We start from the raw sequence: 24233 nt of genomic DNA, 5'->3' as shown, positions 1-24233 counted from the left end.
TTATAAGCATTACAGTAGATTTTAAATTAAGGATTTAATATTTTTAAAATAATACTTAATGGTATATCTAATTATTCTTAGAAATAGTATAATAATTTAGCGAGACCAATATATAAAACTTTTCATAAGGTATTACAGAACTATGATGCTCTAAAGAGAAATATAATAATTTATAAGCATTCTTTTCCAAGAATGCTTACTCAGTTTATTTACTGTCTGCTTCAAGACTTACTTCAGCCTTGAAGTAGACAGTAAATTATAAAACACATATTTTATACTTCTACTGTTATACAGTTACATATATCCCAATTGGTTAATATGAGAGTGAGTTTCAAAAATGCTAGAAGAGAATGACTCTTCGGCAGTTTAATACTCTCATACTTGAAAAAGAATATGCAGAGCAGTGCATTGCAGCCTAACCAAGAAGAACCTGAACCTGCTGGTTCTATAGATACCAACAGTGGTGTCAAGTGCTGCACTGTCAGAGAAACTCAGACGAATATTTAGTTTAGCTTTTTTTTTTTAAGTGTAAGTCTAAAAGTAAGAACTCTTATTTGGGCTCCAAAATAACTAACATATATCTTTCAACATATTACTTTTGCATTAAATATTTTAATAAAAAGTAAGTCTACTATACCTCAGGACTTTTCCGGTTCTGTAAAATCTGTTTGTCAGTTTCTTTGTTAGCAAAGTATCTAGTGCAGCCTCGGTTTAAATACTATGACAAAGAAAGTAAAAATATAATTAAAAAATATGATCCACAGGAAAATAATACAGGAGAAATCTATTAAAATGTATTAAATAGTGCTAGCCATAAGAATTTCTAAACATAACCTGAGTATCACCTACTCGCTCAAATAAAATCAATACTTCTATATATTGTAACATTTTAGTACTACCAATCAAACCAGGGATATTGAAAATTTATCTTCCTGAAAGATTAAATGATTAAATTAAAAATCAACGCTACAAAGGTTTCCTATCTTTAAGGAGCAGCAATTTTAAACCTCAGTACCAAATATCCTTTTAAAAACATAGTGCATAGGTACTACAGATAACAATGAAAATCACCTTCTTACTACAGACTTAAAGACTCACAAATAAGAACTCACATTGTGGTTTAATATTTCAAGTAATATTTGAAATTCTGAAAAAAGAAGAAATATTAACCTTCAATCTCTTAAGTCTGATTTTTTTTTAGAGTCAATTCTTGAAAATATACCTTTCGTATTTACTGGTAGTTAACACTGAATACACAAAAATTACAGTACTTCCTTTATGGACCTTTTTAGATATTCAAATAACACTTTCAGTTTTTCTTATTTCAGTGAAAAGTCTTTTAAAGACTAAGTATTTTCAAAACACAGAACAAGGAAAGCAGCCAAGAAGAAAATCATATATTGGTCTCAAAGAGAATCAGTTACCCACATTTATTGGTGGGCAGGCAGGTCAGGAAGCAAGTACGTAGGGAACAGGATGAGAAAATTTTAAAAACATCTCGCCTTCTCTTAAATCAGGTCACTATGATCCCACTGGAAACCCTGGTGGCTACAGCTGCTAACCAAAAAGTTGACAGTTCAAATCCACCAGGCGCTCCTTGGAAACTCTATGGGACAATTCTGCTCTGTACTATAGGGTCACTATGAGTAGGAATGGACTCGATGGCAACGGGTTTGGTTTTTTTTATTTTTTGATGATCCCACTGTATCATGGCATGAATTCCAAGGTTAAATACACCAAATCAAATACCAAGAAAAATTTTTTAGTAATTTTTGAATAATTTGGGCATAAATTAATAATTTAGATAATCCACACATCTATCTTCCCCTCATTATATTGAAATATTAAAATACAATTGAAATTAGACAATGATATGCAACGAGTTTTTCCTTCTACCCTAGAATCTTTGGAGATTAAAAAAAAAAAAAAAAGCAAGGGAGGGGGAACAATAATGGTAAAGCATTTTCAATTGACTGTTTCAAAAACAGCTCTTTTATTTAGTAAGATAATGGAAGCCTAAACATGTAAAGCCAAAACAAATATTTTCTTTGCTAGCAAGAGTTATAACCCTCTGCCCTCAACCATTTTGTTAAATACTTGGCTTTTGGACAGTTGGGCCTGATATTAAAACCTAGGAAAAATACTTGTTTCCTTCAACTTTTATATAACTAGAAAAGCTGTAACTATTCCTACCATCCATTCCCATTCTACCCAAGCTTTCATTGTATTCAAGGATCTTTGCATGACTACAGCAAATATGTTCAAAAACATTTTTAAAAATTTGGATAATGCAAGCATGTTAAACCTTTTATTTTCTAAAATACATATGTAGTTAATACAAATGTTTTCAAGCAGGTGTATCTCTGCAATTCTTTATCTACTAATTTGGAAAAAGTAGTGACCAAAAAAAAAAACATCAACCCTACTGTAGGATTCTTCTCGTCTTTACAACCTGATCTATGAGTTATAACTGGAGGGCTAAATTATATATAGAAAAATCTAATGAAATTACCAAGACACTTTCAACTGACTTTATCATTGAATCATTTGGGGAGGGAGGAACTAGATGGGGTATGTGTATGTGTGCATATGAGAGGAATGTCTAAGACAGAAAATGCATCTGGGTGAAGTTAATACTGTTTCTCTGCTCCCCTCTTACCACCAAAAGGACTCTCCTGTAAGAAACGAAATTATGCTTTCTGGTACACATTACAGGAGCAGGAAACCCCCTGACCTGATGAATTTCAGAAGCTGCCCTCTTAGGATGCCTGCTGCTGGACCACAAAAGGCTGTCCAATCTCAGACACAGTAGAACTATGCTCCCATAGACTCAAAGCAGAGAGAGATGCCAGTTTATTCACATCACTTTATCACCAGCTCAGTGTTGACAAAGCCATATCATTATTAAATTTCATATGATTCACAGCAATTTATACTCCTTTTCTAAAATTCATAGTGCAATACCTGTGATGATATACTACAAATTACTGAACTGAGCGCTTTAAATGGGTAAATTGTATGGAACCTGAACTATATCCCAATAAAGCTTTTAAAAAACATAAATGGCAGAGCAGAAACACACAAACAGCTGAGTCCTCGCTAAAACCACTGTACCACTGTGCAACTGAACCATGTTACGGAAGGAAAAATAAACCTCTACTTGTTTTAAAAAAAAAAGTTTAAATCACAGCATGGAAATATATCTTCTACTTTATGAAGATAAAGTCGGCAACTCACTTCAAATTCCAATTAATTTAGTGAGTTCTAAAAGAAGGCTGGAAGTTTAGAAGTATATTAAAAAATGCACTTTAAGACCATAAAGTTAAAATTTCCAAATACACATTAAAAGAAACTGCTTGAAATAATGGAGAAGTTGGGCTGCAAAAACAAAATACACACACACAAACAGCAATAATTAAATATAATCATGTGTGTCATAAATCTCAAATGGAGGATTCCTACCCAAATGGGAATATCAGAATCCCTGGTGTTATGGGTTAAATTGTGTCCAAAAAAACAGGTATGTTGAAATCCTAAGCTCTCCTCCCCTATCTGTAAATGTGACCTTACTTGGAAATAGGGTCCCTGCAGATGTAATTAGTTGGGTTAGGATAACGTCATTATGTTGGGCCCTAATCTCTTTATGACTGGTGTCCTTATAAGAACTGAAGAAGAGACAGAGGGAAGAAGGCCACGTGAAGATGGAGACAGATGTTGGAGTTATGCTTCCACAAGTCAAGGAATGTCTTGGGCTACCACAAACTGGGAGAGATAAGAATCTTTCCCTAGAGCCTTTGGAGAAAATATAGCCTGCTGCCACTCTGAAGTCAAACTGCTAGCCTCCGGGACTGTGAGGGAACAAATTTCTGTTCTTCTTAACCCATACAGTTTGTGGTAATTTATTACAGTGGCCCTAAGAACATAATTCACCTGGGCATCTTTATACAAACTACATTCCTTACACCCATCCCATGATTCCCATAAGTTACCAGTTGTCAAGTCAATTCTAACTCACGGAAACCCCATGTGTGTCAGAGTAGAACTGTGTTCCATAGAGTTATCAATGGCTGATGTTTTGGAAGTAGACGGCTAGGCCTTTCTTCTGAGGCAACTCTGTGTGAACTCAAATCTCCAACCTTTCAGTTAGCAGCCAAGCACATTCGCACCACCCAAGCACATCTGCACCACCCAGGGACTCCACTTACTCCCTTATAGGGACACTATTTTTCTTTTTTGTTTGTTTTTTATTTCGTTATTGTACTTTACATGAAGGTTTACAGAGCAAACTTGTTTCTCATTAAACAATTAATATACTTAGTGTTTGTGACATTGGTTGCCAACCCCACAGCATGTCAACACTTTCTCCTTCTTGACCTTGGGGTCCCCATTACCAGCTTTCCTGTCCCCTCCTGCCTTCTCGTCCTTGCCCTTGGGTTGGTGTGCCCATTTAGTCTTATTTTGTTTTATGGGCCTGTCTAATCTTTGGCTGAAGGGTGAACCTCAGGAGTGACTTTATTTACTAAGCTATAAGGGTATCTGGGGGCCATATTCTCAGGGTTTCTCCAGTCTCTGTCAGACCAGTAAGTGTGGTTTTTTTTTGTTTGTTTGTTTGTTTGCTTGGAGTTTTTTTGTGAGTTAGAATTTTGTTCTACATTTTTCTCCAGCTCTGTCCAGGACCCTCTATTGTGATCCCTGTCAGAGCAGTCAGTGGTGGTAGCTGGGCACCATCTAGCTGTGCTGGACTCAGTCTGGTGGAGGCTGTGGTAGTCGTGGTCCATTAGTCCTTTGGACTAATCTTTTAGGGACACTATTTTCTGGCTGAAATCTGTAAATCATGCTAACCATGCCCAGTAGCATTCCTGAAATTCTACTCCCTTGGCTCACGTGATACTCAGCACTCCTGATTTTCCTTGTTCTTCTTTCACCACTCCACACATGCTTTCTTTCTCGGGCAACTCTTTCTCTGCTCGTCCCTTTCAACTCCAGAATCTGGATCCTGGCACATGCTTCTCTATATTATGCAATCTCCCTGAACAATCTCCTCTACAAACTGTCATAGTTTTAACTAACGTGAGAGTACTGACACCTCCCAAGCCTGTATCTCTAGCATTGATACAGATTTTCAGGTTAGTATACCCAACTGTCTTCCAGACATCTCTACTTAGATGATCCACAGGTTCCAAAACTGAACTCAACCTATATACCACAAACCTTCTATCTGGCCCCCTTAACGGTATTTACATCAACCCAGGAATTTCAGACAAAAATTGAAAAATTATTCCAGACTTGTACTTCTCGTATCATATTTCGTGTTCAAGACCTATGAATTTTACCTAATATTTTGCACATCACCTCCTCTGTAATCTTGCCACTGCTGGCCTAACTACCAAAACCAGTCGCTGTCAAGTCAAATTCAACTCATGGCAACCCTATGTGCTGCAGAGCAGAACTGTGCTCCACAGGGTTTTCAAGGCTGTGACCTTTCAGAAGCAGATCACTAGGACTTTCTTTCGAGGTGCCTCTGGATAGGTTGGAACCACCAACCTTCTGGTTAGTACTCAAACACTTAACCATTGGCACCAGCCAAGGTTCCTATTTAGGCACTTAGTACCTCTTACTTCATCTACTGCTGTAGGTTCCTAATCCGTCTACCTCTGGTTTTAATTTCTACCACCCTCCTTCCCTAACCCCTTAAAGTTATCTTCCATATTAACGCCTGAGTGAAGTATAGATCTGGTATCTAATCTTCCACCTAAAGCCCTTCAACAGTTTATTAACTACAGAAGTAAGACCATGCTCTCCAGTCTCACCTCCCATCACTTTCTGCCTTACTCTTTAGATGTTCCTTGCCCTTCTTTGTTCATGCTTTTCCATCTACCAGAAATACTCTTTCCATCTTTCCTCATCTATTTTACACCTCCTCCAGTAAGCCTTTCTAAAATTCCTAGGTTGCCACAGCAGTCTATGCATATCTCTTTCTTATCATTCAACATATTATATATCAGTCAGTGTGTGTGTGTATGTTTCCCACCAGATTCTAAGTTGCTCAAGAGCAGAAATTGTGTCTCGTTTTAATTTGTACCCTTGGTACAATGCAGTAAATATCCCTTGGGCGGGCAATAAATAATTGTTGTTGAACTCAATTAAGGAAGACAATCATATGTCCTTTATTAATATTAATTCACTGGTCAAACTGTTTTTACAGATAAGTCAAAGGTAACGTTAAAGCTAGCATTACAGAACTATTATAAATTTCTAATTAAGTTTAAATTAATAAGAGGTTTAACATCTGTCATTTTACCTATCCCATTACATACCTCCTCATATGGTGTTATATTATAAATTCAGCAGTAAATTTCAACAGAGATCTACTCAGTATAGTTGTCATTCTATCACAGTACACATTATTTAATGAAAGCTACATACAACTGAATATCAAAATCCCACTGAAATGAATTTTAGGATTGAAGGCAATTCCATTTGCACAAATTATATGAAATTTCTTTTCATCCAACCTACCCGAAAATTATCTGGGGAGCTCAAATGAAGTTTTTCCCTAATATCTTCAGAAGCACCAGCACATAACCTATAAAAGATATGGTAATTCCTTTCCTCTTTGCCTTGAACACAGATCCTAGATTTCTCTAGAAGGTAATGTGATACAAATCCTCCAACAACTGAACTCTAAAAAATAAAATAGAGAGAAAAGACATTTTTGCATTTAAAGTCTTAAGTATAACTTATCAATGCTAAATTATTCATCTTTTCTAATAAACAACTATTAAAGAAGTTGCAATATTTATCAAATAAAGAGGAAAAATTACAACTAAATATATGCTTAAAAAGTACCTACAGAGGTCATCCCTCATTTGAAACATCTTCATTATAAGCTCTGAGCCCCAGAAGAATCAGAATTGGCTTTGTACTGCACCTCACCTCAATGTGGGTTCGGCTAGAATACCTTATAAGATTTATAGCTCTATGGTAATACTCAGTGCTAAAGTCAAATCCAGTATTTGGGTTATAATTGTGAAAAGAGCTTTTGGATAGCCCCTGCATATAAAGTGAAAATATACATATATATATACACACACGCACACTCCAAATTATTTAAAGTAACAGAAACATATACGGATTTACTGAGTTCAAACACAGCTGTAACTCAAATTTACCAAGAAATGATGGACACCACCAATCTATCAAGATCTTTCTATTTCTCACAAATACTCTCCAAACATACTCCCTAAAACTCACTCTCACTTACCTTTCCATTGAAATGTATTTCTACAAATTTTCCAAATCGACTGCTATTATTGTTGCGAACAGTCTTTGCATTTCCAAAGGCTTCTAAGAGTGGGTTGGCTATTGAGAAAATGAAATATTCCATCAAAAATTAACATAAAGGAAAATTACAAAACAGTATGATTAGTATGATTCTGTTACACAGACAGGTAGACAAAGAGACAGACAGACAGAAGTCTTAAACAAATATTAACAAGGAGGAATTCACATGTAATGTCAGGTCTCACAAATGTTTACTGACTATCTGCTATGTTGTTGTTGTTAGGTGACATCGAGTTGATCCCAACACACAGTGACCCCATGTGATGAAGCAGAACATCCCCATAGGGTTTTCTCGGCTATAACCCTTACTGAAGCAGATCTACTATGTTTAGTCACTATTCAAAGTGAAGGAGATGGGAAAATTAGTTAAGATATTGTTCATGGTCCCTGCTCATAAGGAGCTCAGTCTTACAGAGAAGTGAAATCAGTGCAATAGGTACTAGCATAAGAGGAAGGGATTAAAACGAGAAAGGGATTAAAACAAGCCAGGGAGTCTTTCACTAAAAATATAAGCATACTGGTCTGAGTTGAGTTTTATAGGATGCACAGGAGTTTGCAAAGCAGACAGAGAGATAGGGAAAAGGATTAGAAAAAAGAAATAGCATATAATATTTCAGAGACCATAAAAAGGAAGTTGAGATCACATCTAATTCTCAAATGAGTTTGCACCTCAAGTAAATAAATCAAAACATTAATTTGTCTTTTATCGAGTTAACCCATAATTTGTTTTTTCTTCTTTATTTATTCAATTTTAAAGGGTGATTCCTTCACAAGGTAAGGTACTTCACTGTGAGCAATCCATTACTTACACAATCCACACAACTGGTGTCATACCACCACAGTTGAGAACTGTAAGTAAAACTAGGAAATTATTTATATCAAGATGATTTCATCAAAATGAAAAACTTTATTAACACACTTTAAAAATATTTACTAGAGTGGTATGAAGCTGTATCTACATACATATTTTACCTAATAGTGAAAAAAATGCACATCCTTTTGCTATTTTTAGGACCTAGCAAAATGCATGAACACAGAATACTCCTTGTACATTTTTGTTTAACTGAAATTTTTCTAATGTCAAAAGAGTTTTACAACGTATTTAGTATAGCATGGTGGTTAAGATGCCTAGGTTTATATGCCAGTTCCACAACTTTGCACTACGCTCTCGGACAAGTTACTTAAATTCTCATTACCTCAGTTTCTCATCTGTAAAATAAGGATAATAATAGTATCTACCTCATTTTGTAAAGATTTAAAGTAGGTAACGGATTTTAAGAATATCACACAATGCCCAATACATCACATATATGTTAATATCACCATCATTATAAAAGCACTTACTGAGTGCCCACTGGGGGAAAGTGAGGAAGGGAGAAGGAGAAATAATGTTCAGAGAGACCTAAACACCTCCTGAGAACAACAAGGAGGCCAGCGTGACTAGAGAAGCATAAAGAGTAAGAGGGAACATGACTCACGATCAGACCAGAGAAAGAGGCCAGACCCACAGGGCACGGTAGGTGATATGGATTTGGGTCTTTATCTTGAGGGCAAAACAAAGCCATTAAAGGATCTAAAGCAAAAGAGATTATTCCAGCTTCAATACAGAGACTAGATTAAGGGGAAGCAAGAATATAAATGGAGAGACCAGATAGGAGTCTATAATGCGGGGCGGGACTGTTGGGGGTGGTCCCAGACTCAATATGATGGTAGCCTAGTTCAGTAGTTTCCAAACAGGCTACAAGAAGAATTTCTAAGTGGTATAGAATCACAGACAGCTTAAGGAAATCACCTTCCACATTTAAAAATGATTTGCCTGAAAGAGTACCTCAATTACCAATAACCTTCTCCCTCTTTCCTTATTTCTAAAAAAAAAAAAAAAAAAAAGGCATACTCCCCTGGTCTATCTCAAATTTTACCATAGTACAACTGGGGAGGGGGAAGTTGAAAATAAGGAACCAGGTCCACAGAACAAAGAAGCCAGAGAGCTTCCCGTATTTCTTTCATTCATTCAACAGATATTTATGGGGCTCATACTATTTGTAAGGTATTATTCTAGGCACTTAGAATATAAAATAAAAATTCCTGTTTATGAGAGGTGGGGGGAGGACAGTAGACATGAATTAACACAGAAGATGATATTTGAGCAAAGATTTGGAGAAGAGGGGAGTGTCTTTTGGAGCCCTGGGAAAACAGCATTCTAGATCACTGAGAAGATTCCCTGAAGTTAATCTTATTACATTCCTAACAATAGGGAACAGTTTTAAAAATTAATACCTTCAACAATTCTATCATCAATATCTTGACCTGTTCCATAGGATTCAGTCAGATATCTATAACACATAGGATAAACAAATATTTAGATGACAATAATATTGCATATATTATATTTAGTTTTAATATCGCTTAGAACATTTAAAACACAAACTTAGTCACTGCATCTGTATGTTTAAAAATCACAAATATATGTTTAAATGCAACCATTCTGTTATAGCTTTTTAAACTTATTTAAAATTCTATTTAGATTGCCTTTAACATTGAAATCAGCATTATTTTCTTAAACTGTTTTGGGGAACGTTCTGACTTTAATCAATGATTTAATTTTAAATATGACACACATTTTCATCAAGAATAAGCTCTACTGTATGAGAACTCAAAACAATTTGTGATAGGCTATTAATTCAATCGAGACAATAAGGCAACCTCCCACTGAACCACTAGAAAGTTAGCAGGATCCATGCTGTACTGCACTGAAAGGTACAACATGACAGAACAGCTATTTGCCTGGCATGAATCAAAACAAAGGACAATCTTTGATTTACTGTATAAGTTTACATTATAAGTTTACAATTTCTTAATTTTTTGTTCATTATCACAGGTGTGTATCAGCCACAGATTCAACAAATGACTATCACATACATTAGAGAAAAAATAAGAAATTGAATTCCAGGAGTATTGGGAAGCATTCACTTAACCAGAATTGCACATACATAACAACTCTTAAACTGATTTTATGTAAATAACAGAATAGCATATACGCTGGCATAACAAATAGCAAAATTACAAAAAGTGTGCTGCCAGGCAACCATCAACTAAGAGCTGTAATAAAGTGGGAACAACACTAAAGAGAATGCACTGGTCCCAGCAGTCGCTTCACCACTAGATTTAACCCCCTTGAGTCTAAAAATTCAAAGAAATATAATGAGCACTATGGTTCCTTCCATTTTCAAAACACTATGATTCAAAACAAACTATAGAGAGTGCAAGCTGATGGCAGCAACGGGAGAGGGGAGTTGGGGAAAGGGGGCCAATCGACACAATCTTGACGTGAAAAATGGTTCTGCCTACAGTAATAGTAGGGATATTGAGAACAGAATGTAAAGGATCAGTTCTGAAGGAAAGATCCTAGATTTCCCCCTGCCTAACCAGCAATGATCTCCTCCAGGATCCCCACAGGCAAATAACAAGTCAGAGCTTGCTTTCAACAATCAACCTGTTAGCTTCCAACTGAAGTGTCTGTTTCTTAAAGGGAACAGAGCCTACTGATTCAAATTTATGCCACAAAGTGCACAAAGGTAATAAAAATCAACCTGTTCAAAATATTTCAGGTTATCTGAACACTAACCTTAGAACAAATTTTGTATTTTCTGTTTTCCCAGCTCCTGATTCTCCAGATACAATGATAGACTGACTCAGCTTGAGCACCTTCATGTCTCGAAAAGCCTTATCAGCTAGGGTCAAGATAACACATTAACGGTGAACAATATATTTAGTACAAATTTACAAAATTATAGAAATTTCACTTAAAATCAAAGAGTACTTGCTCCTAAAGAAATGATCAATATGTGTTCTACAGTTAATCAAATTTTAAAATGAAAATAATTCAAAAGTGTTCAAAACATTTCTAAAAGTGTTCACTTAAAATGTTCTTATTATCCTCATGGCTAAGTAATACGAAATCCAAATAAACAACTCTAGGTCTGTGCTAGAGTATCTCTATATTATGAGCTGTGGCCCAGCACTCCTTAATACAAGAGCAGGTCTACAGAGGGATTAAAAAATGCATACTGTGCATAACTAATGAAGTCCCCAAAGAAAAGCAAGAAGTAATAAGCTTCCAATTAAGAAATCTGGCAACCAAAAATTTCGCAGGAGAAAAAAAAAATAGTAACTGTAAACTAAATCTGTAAGGGTTTTTTTTTTCTGTGAAACTATCAAATTTAAACATTTCATAGAATTTATCAGCATTTCAAAGATAGGCAAAATTAACAGCCTTACATTTCCTAGATTTGCAATTTCATACATATATATACACATATATATATGAGCTAACCCACTGCCGTCGAGTGGATTCTGACTCATAGCTACCCTACAGTACAGAGTAGAACTGCCCCATAGTGTTTCCAAGGAGCAGCTGGTGGATTCGAACTGCTGACCTTTTGGTTAGAAGCTGTAACCCTTAACCACTGTGCCACCAGGGCTCCTTATATATATAACTGTCTTCGTTAAATACCAACAATAGACTATAAAATGTCTTAATTAAATTTTAAGATTAGAAATACAAGTTGAGCATAATTTAATTCAATATTTTGTTGAAGTCTCCAATTAAAACAATTTTAATTCAAAACTAGTTCCTGACCAATTTGGCCCTATAAAACAACTGTTTCTCACTTTAGAGATGTGCTACCCACAACAAAAAAGAAAGCTTTACAAATGGCTTTTACTCTAAGGACCAAGTGCAAACCACATGCTAGAATATGCCCATCCCCTTGACCAATTTATCAGCAACCTGTTCTACATACTTCTGCGGAATCATTCTAAACACCTTTTATTAGTAGTAAAAGGCTAAAAAATAACAGCTGGTTTATTTACATTTTAAACACGTAGCTTCTCTCCAGTGATGAGGCTTGCTCACATTCAGGTTCTAAGTTTTATTCCCTTTTTGCCAGATGACAAAGAACATACCAATGCTCATCAGAGCTTCTTAGTACATGAAGTCAAACCTGCTGCTGCACTGGACTTAGGCTGAAATATTTACCCTACCTAATAGGTTCATGGTCTACCAAATCAGGAAGTGAAGGCCAAAACAGGCATGAAGGGAAAGCCAAAAAAGAGACAAACTACATTAAGAACCAGCACTAAGAATGTCATCATTTAACTGCTGCTTAGGTCTGGCCCCAAAGGGTTAGCTAACATCTTGTATATGCAGTCACCAGCTGCCAGGGATTCTGATCAAATAACTGCATCTCTCTATGCCTCAGAGCTACAGTGCTTTAAGATGAGAGAGGGGCCAAGAGAGACAAAAACAGATATTACTGTCTTCCTGTGCCAATTTCCCAGGGACATGAAGCTATACCACATTCAACCTTTTAATTTTATAAAGCCCTGACACAAGATAATGCATGAAAAGAAGGCTGCTCTTACAGCTCAAATCTAGCCTAGTAACACACAAGTGATGCCCAGGGTAACAGTGGAAGAGCAGGACACATTTCAAATGCAGCTGGCCATTTTGAGGAGTCAACACAACCATTAGGTCAGTTTTTATCATGTCCTACTTTCAACTGGATGGACACACCTACAAGGACATAGGCGTTTAACAAAGGTAATGCATGACTAACTCATGAATTGGTTGCAAAGTTATTCTTCCCTACCCTACATAAAATATATGCTCCTAACAATGTTAATACACCCAAAATACATGCAGGTCCTCCAAAATATATACTCAATTTATGGTATTTTTTCTTAACAAAAAAAAAAAACACTGAGTCAATTTCTACAATACAAGGAAAGAAGAGATTTAAGATACAATTAAATTACATACCAATTGCAAAGACATGAGGTGGCATTGTCCCAAGAGATTTCCCTTGATACGACTTTATTGATTCTGAAGAATATATTTTAGGTATGTCAAAGTATGGGTTCACTGCAATCAAAATGTTGGCGACATATGTCTAAAAAGAAAAAGCATAAACATAAAATTTTCAAATTACTATTTTCATTTAAAACTAAACAAAGCTCATAGGAGAGAGAACTAAAGCAAGAAAATACAGCAAAAGAAATAGTCCCATACCTTCAACCCTCTATGTAACTAGGACTCCCAATCTGTATTTTCAGCCCTAAACATTGCCTCATCTCTACAGGACCATATTTTCCAACTCAATAAATATTTACATATTCCTGTCCCATAGGCATCTCAAACTCAGCAAGTCGAAAGTCAAGATTATCTCTCCCAACCTCCCTCTGCCTCAAAGAAAACATTCTTCTCCCATATAGTCTCCCAGGTTCATGGCATCATGACCAAGTCACCACAGACAGAAATCTGAGTCTTCAAGCCTCTATTTCATCCAGCCTTCTTCTGTTGACTCTACTTCTGAAATCTCTCTCAAAGCTACTCCTCTAATTCTATTCCTACAGTCCAAGTTTTGGTCATTTATATCCCTCAACTAGACTGTTTTATTCACCTGCTCATAAGTCTAGGGCTGCTACTGAGGAGTTGAATATAGCTTGTAGGAACCTCTGGGTCCAACCCATCACTGAATGCCAAGGACTGATTTAGCTCTCTGGTGACCACCTGGTCCCAGATTTCTGCAAAACAACACACACTAACCATTGCTTAGAACATTGACTGGCTAAGTATTTAATGAGGAATTAAGCTTGCTTTTAAATTTGGAATTTAACTGTGGTTTTAAATGATCTGAAAAATGTACTTTTAGAATTCATAAAATTCCTTTTTGAGCAGGAAAAAAGTTGTGGTTTAGTTATACTGGCAGAATCAGGATATGCAGGACCATATTTTTCTCTTTTCTGCCTCTAGCTGTGGAAGGGAAATGACGTGGAAACCTTGAATTCTCAAACTACTAATCTAGAGTTCAGGGAATGTTCCCAAAGATAATTCCTGACTGGAGTAAAAATATAAGAAATTCCAGATAATAATCTTTCTATGAGAGACAAAAGGAAAGTCACAGAGATTTTAATAAACAATGAGAACGTTAAATGTGGGTTAGCTATTCTAATCGAATCTAAGGAAGGATGTAATAATTCTGATTGGTGAAAAATATAAAATTTAAACTTTTATTTTAAATTGCTTCCTTCCCTTACATATATTAAAGTACTAATGGATATATTATATATTACTGCTTTTTAATAATTTTTATAAACAAAAGGCATAACTGGCTGGAAAAAAACCATGACAACAATAAGCACAGCCTCAGTTAACTATAAAAATACTGGGTCTCCCTTATACACTGTTGGTGGGAATGTAAAATGGTACAACCACTTTGGAAATTGATTTGGTGCTTCCTCAAAAAGCTAAAATAGAAGTACCATACGATCCAGCAATCCCACTCCTTGGAATATATCCTAGAGAAATAAGAGCTGTCACACGAATAGATATATGCACACCCATGTTCATTGCAGCACTGTTCACGATAGCAAAAAAATAGAAACAACCTAGGTGCCCATCAACGGACGAATGGATAAACAAATTATGGTATATCCATACACCGGAATACTACGCAACCCAATAAAAAACAACGATGAAGCCGTGAAACATAACATGGAGGAATCTGGAGGGCATTATGCTGAGTGAATTTAGTCAGTCACAGAAGGACAAGTATTGTATAAGACCAATAGTATAAGAACTCAAGAAAAGGTTTAAACACAGAAGAAAACATTCTTTGATGGTTACGAGGGTGGGGAGGGAGGGTGAGGGTTATTCACTAACTAGATAGTAGACAAGAATTATCTTAGGTGAAGGGAAGGACAACACACACTACAGGGGAAGTCAGCACAACGGGACTAAACCAAAGCTAAGAAGTTTCCTGAACACAATCAAACACTTCGAGAGACAGAGTAGCAGCAGAGGGGGTCTGGGGACCATGCTTTCAGGGGACATTGAGGTCAACTGGCATAACAAAGTTTATTAAAATGTTCTGCATCCTACTTTGGTAAGTGGCATCTGGGGTCTTAAAAGCTAGCAAGCAGCCATCTAAGATGCATCAATTGGTCCCAACCACATGAAGTAAAGGAGAATGAAGAACACCAAAGACACAAGGAAAGTATTAGCCTAAGAGACAGAAAGGGACACATAAACCAGAGACTCCATCAGCCTGAGACTAGAAAAACTAGATGGTGCCCAGCTACCACCAATGACTGCCCTGACAGGGAACACAACAGAGATTCCCTGATGGAGCGGGGAAGTGTGGGATGCAGAACTCAAATTCTACTAAAAAGACCAGACTTAATGGTCTGACTGAGACTGGAGGAACCCCAGAAAGCATGGCCCCCGAACTCTCTGTTAATCCAGGACGAAAACAATTCCTGAGGCCAACTCTTCAGACAAAGATTGGACTAGACTGTGGGACATAAAATGATACTTTGTGAAGTGTGTGCTTCTTAGCTCAAGTAGACACGAGACTAAATGGGCAGCTTCTGTCCGGAGGTGAGATAAGAAGGCAGAGAGGGTCAGTAGCTGGTTGAACAGACACGGGAAATCAGGGGTGGAAGGGAGGAGTGTGCTGTCACAGTATAGGGACAGCAATTAGGGTCACATAACAATGTGTGTATAAATTTTTGTATGAGAGACTAACTTGAATTGTAAACTTTCACTTAAACTACAACAATAAAAAAATTTTTTTTTTTTTTTTAAATACTGGGTCTCCAAACAGGAGTTCATGAGCCCAGACAGCCATCATCTAACAGAGGTCATCTGCCCAACTGCAGAGAAGGAGAAAAAGAAAGCTAGAAGTAACCCTAAAAACTCAATTCTTCAACATGCTGCAGGCATTATACACGAGGAAAAAAACTTAAAATTTCCCAGAGAACCAGGTAATTTTTTCTATCAATCATGCAATTTAACAAAGACTTGAAGGTCAACTGCGCCCAATATGTAAAAAAGGGGAAACTAATTTTTTTGTAAGTACAATTAAATGTGGTTGGTGTTGTTAGGTGTCGTCGAGTCAGTTCCAACTCATAGCGAACCTATGTACAACAGAAAGAAACACTGCCCAGTCCTGCGTCATCCTCAGAATAGTTGCTATATACATGAGCCCATTATTGCAGCCACTGTGTCAATCCATTTTGTTGAGGGTCTTTGCGCTGACCCTCTACTTTACCAAGCATGATGTCCTTCTCCAGGCACTGATCTCTCCTGATAACATGTCCAAAGTAGGTGCGATAAAGTCTCATCATCCTCACTTCTAAGGAGCATTCTGGCTGTAATTCTTCCAAGACAGATTTATTCATTCTTTTGGCAGTCCATGGTATATTTGATATTCTTCATCAACACCATAATTCAAAGGCATCAATTCTTCTTTGGTCTTCCTTACTCATGGTCTAGCTTTAGCATGCATATGAGGAGACTGAAAATACCATGGCTTGGGTCAGGCACACCTTAGTCCTCAAAATGACATTTTGCTTTTTAATACTTTAAAGAGGTCTTTTGCAGATTTGCCCAATGCTATACGTCATTTTATTTCTTGACTACTGTTTCCATGGGTGTTGACTGTGGATCCAAGTAAAATGAAATCCTTGACAACTTCAATCTTTTCTCCATTTATCATGATGTTGCTTATTGGTCCAGTTGTGAGGATTTTTGTTTCCTTTATGCTGAGGTGGAATCCATACTGAAGGCTGTAGTCTTTGATCTTCATCAATAAGTGCTTCAATTCCTCTTCACTTTCAGCAAGCAAGGTTGTGTCATCTGCACATCACAGGTTGTTAATGAGTCTTCCTCTAATCCTGATGCTGTGTTCTTCTTCATATGGTCCAGCTTCTCTGATTATCTGCTCAGTATACAGATTGAGTAAGTATGGTGAAAGATACAACCCTGACATATATCTTTTCTGATTTTAAACTATTCAGTATCCTTTTGTTCTGTTCGAATGACTCCCTATTGGTCTATGTACAGGTCCTGCACGAGCACCATTAAGTGTTCCAGAATTCCCACTCTTTGTGATGTTATCCGTAATTTGTTATGATCCACACAGTCGAATGCCTTTGCATAGTCAATAAATCACAGGTAAACATCTTTCTGGTATTCTCTGTTTTTAACCAAGATCCATCTGACATCAGCAATGATATCCCTCATTCCACATCCTCTTCTAAATCTGGCTTAACTTTCTGGCAGTTCTCTGTCATGTACTATTACAACCGTTTTTGAATTATCTTCAGTAAAATTTTACTTGCATGTGATGTTAATGCTATTGTTTGATAATTTCCCCATTTGCTGGATCACCTTTCTTCGGAATTGGTACATATCTGGATCTCTTCTAGTCAGCTGGCCAGGTAGCTGTCCTCCAAAATCTTCGTATAGATGAGTGAGCACTTCCAGCACTGCATCGATTTGTTGAAACATCTCAATTGGCATTCCATCAATTCCTGGAGCCTTGTTTTTCACCAATGCCTTCAGTGCAGCTTGGATTTCTTCCTTCAATACCATCAGTTCTTGATCATATGCTACCTCCTAAAATGGTTGAACGTCAACCAATTCTTTTTGGTACAGTGACTCTGTATATTCCTTCCATCTTCTTTTGATGCTTCTTCTGTCATTCAATTTTTTGCCCATAGAATCCTTCAATATTGCAACTTGAGGCCTGAACTCTTCCTTTAGGTCTTTCAGCATGAAAAATGCCAAGCGTGTTCTTCCCTTTGGTTTTCTAACTCCAGATCTTCACACATTTCATTATAATACTTTACTTTGTCTTCTCGAGTAGCCTTTTGGAATCTTCCGTTTAGCTCTTTTACTTCATCATTTCTTCCATTTGCTTTAGCTACTCTATGTTCAAGAGCAAGTTTCAGCATCTCTGCTGACATCCATTTTGGTCTCTTCTTTCCTGTCTTTTTAATGACCTTCTGCTTTCTTCATGTATGACATCTTTGATGTCATCCCACAAGCGTTCCCTGTCGATGTACTGCTGTAACCATTTTTTTAAAATTATCTTCAGCAAAATTTTACTTGTGTGTGATATTAATGATATTGTTCGATAATTTCCTCTTTCTGTTAGGTCACCTCTCTCTGGAATGCGCATGTATCTGTTATCTCTTCCAGTCAGTCAGTGGTGTTCAGTGCATCAAGTCTATTCTTGAGATGGTCTCTAAATTCAGGTGGGATATACTCAAGGTTGTATTTTGGCTCTCATGGACTTATTTTAATTTTCTTCAGCTTCAACTTGAATTTGTATATGAGCAACTGATGGTCTGTTCCGCAGTCAGCCCCTGGCCTTGTTCTAGTACACTTAATACTGCACGTAAATTTTCAGTTATCAATGGTCACAGTCAGCAAGTATATTATTACTGTAACACAGGAAGCATTAAAAGACAACGAAAAGCCCATGGGTATCAATCCTTTGTATAAACATCCCATATAAAAACAAATTATCTCAAATACAAAGAACTTATAATCATTCTATAAAATAAAAAGATTTGTTGATATTAAAACTTTTTAAAATTGGCTCAAATAAAGAAGATTCCTCCACTACCATCAAGTGATGTTAAGACATTTAAAAAAAAAAAAGGTGACCAGTCTACTTGAAAGACGATGTTTCCCGGTTATATCCAAATTAACTCTCACTCTATTTATTCACTACAAGTTAAACTGTTTTAACAAACATAACATTAAAAATTTACATCATCTCAGTACCTAGAGCAGCATTTAGCATACATCAGGGACTCAATATGAATCTGCCAATTGAGGGAATTTTGCCTCTACATATTTTTCTAATCAAGAATAGCCATATTTTAACCTAAATATACTATTTAATTGATTTTGAAAAAATTCAAGAAAGTAAAGCCTTAAAATAATATATATGTTGTTAGGTACCCCCAAGTCAGTTCTGACTCATAGCAACCTTACGTACAACAGAACAAAATGCTGCCTGGTGATACGCAATCCTCACATTATATACGTACTGAAATATATATGTATATAAAACCAAAAGACATCAAGTAAACTCTTTTGGAAAAGGTTAGATTGGTTCTATTTCCCAGCTGTCACTACTTGGGCAGATGGCAAAGACTAAAGGTAATTAGTCAGAATTAAGTAAGTACAATCAGGCAAACTGATAGCAATATAAAAGATTAAGACTGTCATTTGATCTAGGAGGTCAAAGAAGACATGTGTTTTCTTCGTTCAAAAATAATGAAGAGTCCCATTTTTATAACAGGAGAACTACAGTGGGTAATTTATCTCCAGTCAACAAAAGAATCTACCACTAGGTCATATTAGAATAAAATCTTGGATACTGCCCAATGAACAAATATAATTAAAGCATTCTTGTCAATTATCCATCTGAATGATTTAGTGTAAACCCTGACCATTTACATTAAAAGTATTCTTTTTCATTAATATCCTGGATTTTTAAAGCAAGATATCTAGAGTTTACTGAAATATTGCAACTATTTAGGTCCTGTGGTCAGCACTTCAGTGTTCTTGCTATTTTTCCACATACTGCCTTCTAATTTGCATTTTATCCATATTCAAACTTTTTATTTCAATACATATTCTTTATAAGTTGCCTTAAATTCTCTGTAGAACAATGTAGAAAGTGAATTTATTAAACAGATCTACAGAGAGGTATCAGAAAAAGAAAATCAAAATCAAAAATGATTACACTGTTTTTAAAATAATCTAACGTTTTTTCAGTCTGAAAGATATCAGATGATGTTCTGAATTCATTTTCATTCCACAAATATTTACTGAGTGCCTTCTAGGTGTCAGGCATGTTCTAAGATCTGGAGTTAAAGTAGTAAATGAGGATAAAAATCCTTGTCCTTGTGGAGCGTACACTCTGTTCAACAGGCTCAGATTGTGTATGGTTTCCTGTTAGAAAATCTAAAGCGCAAAAAAATCAAACAGCAGCATGTAAAATAAATATCCTCACAAAATCTTAAACCGTAGGTAAAATACTTACATAAATTCTGTCTTTACTATACCGAACTTTGATATTATGGAGAAGTGTGGCTTCATTTAAATACATTAATGAACCTAAGAAATAAAAATTTGTAAATCATTAGATATTCAAAAAAAAGTAAAAATAATACCATCTTAACCTAAAATCACTTTGACCCAGGCTAACATTCAGTTGTCAGGTTAGATTTAATTCCATCTTTTTAAAGCCCTGGTACATATAAAACCCAGAAACTAATTTAAAATACAACCAGTTTACAAACTTGTTACTGTAATATTTTTATACAATGAATGCCCAACCAGGTGAATATAACCTTCTACTGATGGACATTTCATCAGTCACTAATCCAGTCTGAACACTCAGAATTTTACAGATAAAACATAAAAGATAAAATTTTAGAATGAGAAGGAACTGTCAGATCGTTTAATTAGAGTCCCTCACAACTGATAATGATGAAATAAAGAGTCCTGGAGAAATTACATATGTCTTAACCCAGGATATACAGCTAAATTACTGCAGGAATCAGGATGTCTTTGTTGTTGTTGTTAGGTGCCAGGGAGTCAACTTCAACTAACAGAAACCCCATGTGACAGAGTAGAACTGGCCCATACAGTTTTCTAGGCTGTAATCTTTATAGAAGCAGATTGCCAAGTCTTTCTCCCATGGAATCACTGGATGAGTTCAAACTACCAACCTCTCATTCAGCAGCCAAGCTCTTAACTGTTTCGTCACCAGGAGTCCTTAGAATCAGAAAAACCTGTTGCCATCAAGTCGACTGCGATGATAGCAACCCTACAGGACAGAGGAGAACTGCCACACAGAGTTACCAAGGAGCGCCTGGTGGATTCGAACTGCTAACCTTTTGGTTAGCAGCCATAGCTTTTAACCACTACGCCTCCAGGGTTTCCAGAATCAGAACAGAAATCTTGTTTTCCTGACTTCTGTTCTACTAATATTCTGGAATTGACTCCCAATCTATTCTCTTAGCCCTCCAATCTCCTGAGTGCCATTTCTACACTTCTACCACATGCTAAGAAGATAAAACCACTGCTCTTCCCAATGACCTTTTTTCTGTTATTAGCACCACCAGTTTTTCAGTCATCCAGATTGTAAACCTTAGACAACACTCAGACCATCTTCTTTCTCTATCCTTGTTCTGACCAGTTTTCAAGTCTTTATACCATGTGACAAAGTAAAGCACAGTGCCAGGCTCATCACTGGCATTCATAATCTGAACCTCTGAAATGTCTTGCCTTTCTTTCCATTTCTTCTGCCACAATTCTAGCTTAGGTCTCATTACCTCTTTTGCGATCACAGTAGCCTCTTAATTATCTAGTGCCTCAGTCTCTCTCCTCTCTACTCCATCCTGCCATTAATCTAAGTAAACTATGCTGTTATTGTTAGTTGCTGTCGAGTTGGCCCCCAACTCACGGCAACCCCATGTGTTACAGAGTAGAACTGCTCCATAGAGTTTTCTTGGCTGTAATCTTTATGGAAGCAGTCGGCCTGGCCTTTCTTCTGTGGATCCTCTAGGTGGGTTTGAACAGTCAACCTTTAGGTGAGCAGTCAATGGCAAAGTGCTTGTGCCACCCAAGCTCCTAACCCTGATTAAATCTCTCTCCTGCTCAAAAAACATCGGTGGGTCTCCATCAACATCCAAAGCCCATATTCAAGTCTGACATTCAAAGTCCTTAATAAATCTGCATTCAACTGGCCTTTCTATATAATTTTCCAAAATTCTCTTTCATATATGCTCAATAAAAGTTGCAGACAGACTAAACTATTTATCAAACCCAAATATCATTCACACACTGCCTCCTACCTAAAATATCCTCTACATCTGTTGCTGTTGTTATTTGTCGTAGAGTTTGTTCTGACTATAGCAACCCCACATACAACAGAATGAAACACTGCCCAGTCTTGTGCCATCCTCATAATCATTGCTATGTTTGAGCCCACTATTGCAGCCACTGTGTCAATCTATATCATACTTATCCTTTAAGGTCAGTTCAAACATTATCTCACAAATGATTATTCCCCATTTATCCCCTCCCTCACCAGAACTATTCTCTTCTTGGTGCTTTCTTTATAGTGCTTACCACATACTGCCAGTATTACAATTATATTTTTATATATCTGATTTTGGTTATCAAGTAAAATCCTCGAGGACACTGCCTGACTTATTTTTTGTTTGTTTGATCCCTCACTGCAATTGCATAGGGTCCAACATCCAATTCAACACCTAATCAATGCTATTAAACAAAGCCTCTTGCTGTACTTATCAAAGACTGTTCATGCTTCTGCCTTCATATAATGCAGCTTCTCAAGGGAACATGCCTTACTGCTTTCTTATGCCACTTAATGCAGAATAAAACAGGGTAAGAAGAGCGCAGAACCTCCTAACAGTTGAATGGCAGCATTCCTTTGTAATGAGGAAAGACAAGAGGGGGTAGGCAGCAGAGGTATATCTGGTTTAGGTTTTAGTTCACCTCCCGTTCTGTATCCCTGCTTCTCCTTCCACCCTCATCCCCTAGGAGCAGGAGCCTGTGTCTACATGTTGCCTTTTCCTTATGCAAACCACTCTTCCGAGGCACTCCCCCATCTCTCACCCCTTTGAAGTACCTGGTTGTATGAAATTCTCTCTGCTTCCTCTAAGGTAAGAAGTCCCAGTATCACATGAGAGTTCCCCTGGAAAGCTAATCCTATAAACCTATACTTCCTTCCACATTCACCACCAACCTTCTTAGGGGTGTCTGTTAACTAAACCAAATAAATCTCTAACTGGTGATATATGTGCCAACGACAAAAAGAATTTGGATGAGTGGGTCTTCCCCTTAAATCACGCTACTCAGTCTATTCCATTTTCATGAAGACATGGAAAAGGAAAATATTTGTGACCCTTGGCTTGCAGGATGGTTAATGGTAGGTAGGTCCTGGCTGCCTATGCCTCCCTGAATTATGAGCCTACGGATGTTCACAAGGATCTCAGAAATAGCTTCCTGCTCCACCTAGTTCTCTCCTACTCTCTGAGTAGACAATCATAGGACTATTTGGTTTGGCTATTTACATGCAATCTTTTATGTAAACTTTTTTCATTTTATGCCAAATTATTCATAGGTTTCATTATACTCAAAAGAACCTTAAATTTTAAAAACAATTTTTAAAATAAGACATATGAATAAAAGAATAAACAGAGTTTGTTTTTTATAAACTCAGTAGCACTTTGCAATAATAAATATTATTCTAATATTCCAAAAGTTTATAATGAAGACTGGGTATGACTTCGCTGTTAAATTTGAGGATCTGACTAGGGAGGTAACTGATCATTTAAGACCATACTATGAGTTGGAATCGACTTGATAACAATGGGTTTGGTTTTGGTTTGGTATCCATTACAGGTCAAATTCACTGAAACAACAGAGAGGAACCCACAAACAACTTCAATGCCCAAAACCAAACCCATTGCCGTCGAGTCAATTCCAACTCACAGTGACCCTACAGGCCAGAGTAGAACTGCCCCACAGGTCTTCCAAAGAGTGTCTGGTGGATTCTAACTGCCAACCTTTTGCTTAGCAGCCAAACACTTAACCACTGCACCAAGAAAGCTCCAAACTTTAACAGAGTAGATGTCAATTCTACATTTTTGTATTTATTAGAAGTCATTCTATTACTGATAATAAGACTGAATCAGGCAACTTTTAGGATTCTTTCCAATTTTGTAGTCTGTACCATATTATTCTCAACTGCTAACAGATGATAATTCATGAAGAATTATTACATATCATGTAAATAATAGTAGCTTAAAATCGGCACAGAAATGCTTTTTTTTTTTTTTTTTTTTTTTTTTTAGCTTACAAAATGGAATATGAAACACTCGTCGCTACGTGTTTATTAATGCCCAAGAGTCAAGTAAAAAGGCAAAATTAACATGCTAATCTCTACATATAGAACACACAGAGCTAAAAACAGGCAGTGAATTTTGCT

The 24233-nt window shown here is 36.6% G+C and overlaps 1 protein-coding gene across 1 annotated transcript in view; it reads right to left on the bottom strand.

Annotated features, from left to right (window-relative positions):
* MYO6 (myosin VI) overlaps positions 1-24233 on the bottom strand; it is a 103843-nt gene that overhangs the window by 59861 nt on the left and 19749 nt on the right. Inside the window, exons 3-9 of the mRNA XM_023725061.1 lie at positions 20253-20326; positions 13166-13295; positions 10970-11075; positions 9622-9677; positions 7265-7362; positions 6520-6684; positions 638-718 (exon numbers count right to left, since the gene is read on the bottom strand). Of these exons, the coding sequence (XP_023580829.1) occupies positions 638-718; positions 6520-6684; positions 7265-7362; positions 9622-9677; positions 10970-11075; positions 13166-13295; positions 20253-20326 (710 nt within the window). The remainder of the gene's footprint in view (positions 1-637; positions 719-6519; positions 6685-7264; positions 7363-9621; positions 9678-10969; positions 11076-13165; positions 13296-20252; positions 20327-24233) is intronic.

Source organism: Trichechus manatus, unplaced genomic scaffold, assembly GCF_000243295.1.
Source record: "Trichechus manatus latirostris isolate Lorelei unplaced genomic scaffold, TriManLat1.0 scaffold00283, whole genome shotgun sequence".
In the NCBI taxonomy this organism is placed as follows: domain Eukaryota; kingdom Metazoa; phylum Chordata; class Mammalia; order Sirenia; family Trichechidae; genus Trichechus; species Trichechus manatus.
This window is presented reverse-complemented; position numbering and strand designations above follow the sequence as displayed.